The following is a 1,410-nucleotide window of genomic DNA, read 5'->3' on the forward strand; positions in this document are numbered from 1 at the left end:
ACCGCTGCTGGAGAGCTGCGAGTTCGCGCCGCTGCTCAGGCCGCCGCCGCCGCCGTCATCGCCGCTGCGGTGGCCGGCGCTGCTGCTGCCGCTGCAGCGGCCGCCGCTGACGCTGCCGCTGCAGCGGCCGCCGCTGACGCTGCCGCTGAAGCGGCCCGCGCTGCCGTTGCCGCTGCCGCTGTATGCGCCAGCGCTGCCGCTGTATTGGCCGCCGCTGGCGACGCCGTTGCTGACGCTGCTGCCGCCGCTGCGTCGCTCGTATTCTGCAGCAGCGCCGCCGCCGCCGCTGCCCGCGTGCGGCGCGCTGCTGTTGCTACTGCTGCTGCTTGAGTCAGCCGCCGGCACTGCGGGCGCTGCGCTGGAAGGCGACTCGGCCGCCTGCGCTGCTGCAAACGGCGACACACGTGAGGGTGGCGCCGCCAAGGCGGCGGTCTGCGCGACATTCCCATCCGCATGCCCCAAGGCGGCCCCTCCCTGCATCAGCGGCGACATGTCCAGCGCCCCTGGTGTGGGCGAAACGGCCCCTGCCTCCAGGCCGCCCCCGCCGCGCCCTAGCGCCGCGGGGGCCCCTGCAGCTGCCGTGTCGGCCCGCCCCCATCCGGCTTCCCACAGATCCCCCGTCGCCGCCCCCGACGCCCCTGCCGCGCCGCCCGCCCTCCCCTCTGCCGCGAAGCCGCCAGCCGTGGGGCCCTCGCCGCCGCCCCCGCCGCCGCCCGGCGGGCCGTCCCCGACGCTCGTGCCGCACGCGCCGCGCCCCGAGTCCGTCGCCGGCGGCAGGCGGCCCATCATCCTGTTGATGAACCGCGCCTCCTCCTCCGCGTCATCCCTCACCACCTGGGCCCACATCTCCCCGGTCAACGCCTGCAGCTCCCCCCTCACGCGGCTGTCCGCCGCGGTCGTGCCGACCAGCGCCGCCGCGAGCGTCCGCACCACATTCGGGTGCTCTATTGATATGCCCGCCTCGAGCTCCTGCCGCAGCTGCTGCAGCTGCACGCGCCCGACGCGCGCCGGCTGCAGCGACGCGAGGTCAACGACTTTGACCGCCACCGGCCCGCCGCCGTCCTGGTCGGCCAGGTAGACCCGGCCCTGCGCGCAGCTGCCGAGCAGCTGCCGCAGGACGAGGCCGGGCAGCTCCGGCGCCGCCGCGAGCTGCCCGAAGGGGCCGCGCGCGCAGCCGTGGCCGTGGCCGCCGCCCAGGCTGCTGCGGCGCTTGGGGGGCGCGCGGGGGCTGTGTGGGGGGCCGCTGTCCAGAGAAGAGCCGCTGTTTATTGAGGGCGGCTCATCGCCGGCCGCCGGCACCCACGTCACTAGGGGCTGCTCCCGCCCCTCCGCCTGCTGCCCGTCTGCCCCGTCCCGCCGCCACTGCCCCCACTCCCCCTGCTGCTCCTGCTGCTGCTCCTGCTGCTGCTC

General features: G+C 76.6%; 1 protein-coding gene across 1 annotated transcript in view; it reads right to left on the reverse strand.

Annotated features, from left to right (window-relative positions):
• Positions 1-331: 331 nt before the first annotated feature.
• MNEG_15818 (hypothetical protein) overlaps positions 332-1,410 on the reverse strand; it is a gene marked incomplete at both ends in the record, with an annotated part of 2,505 nt that continues 1,426 nt past the window's right edge. Inside the window, 2 exons of the mRNA XM_014035711.1 lie at positions 332-386; positions 611-1,401. Coding sequence (XP_013891165.1) covers positions 332-386; positions 611-1,401 — 846 coding nt within the window. The remainder of the gene's footprint in view (positions 387-610; positions 1,402-1,410) is intronic.

Source organism: Monoraphidium neglectum, assembly GCF_000611645.1.
Source record: "Monoraphidium neglectum strain SAG 48.87 unplaced genomic scaffold scaffold05694, whole genome shotgun sequence".
In the NCBI taxonomy this organism is placed as follows: Eukaryota; Viridiplantae; Chlorophyta; class Chlorophyceae; order Sphaeropleales; family Selenastraceae; genus Monoraphidium; species Monoraphidium neglectum.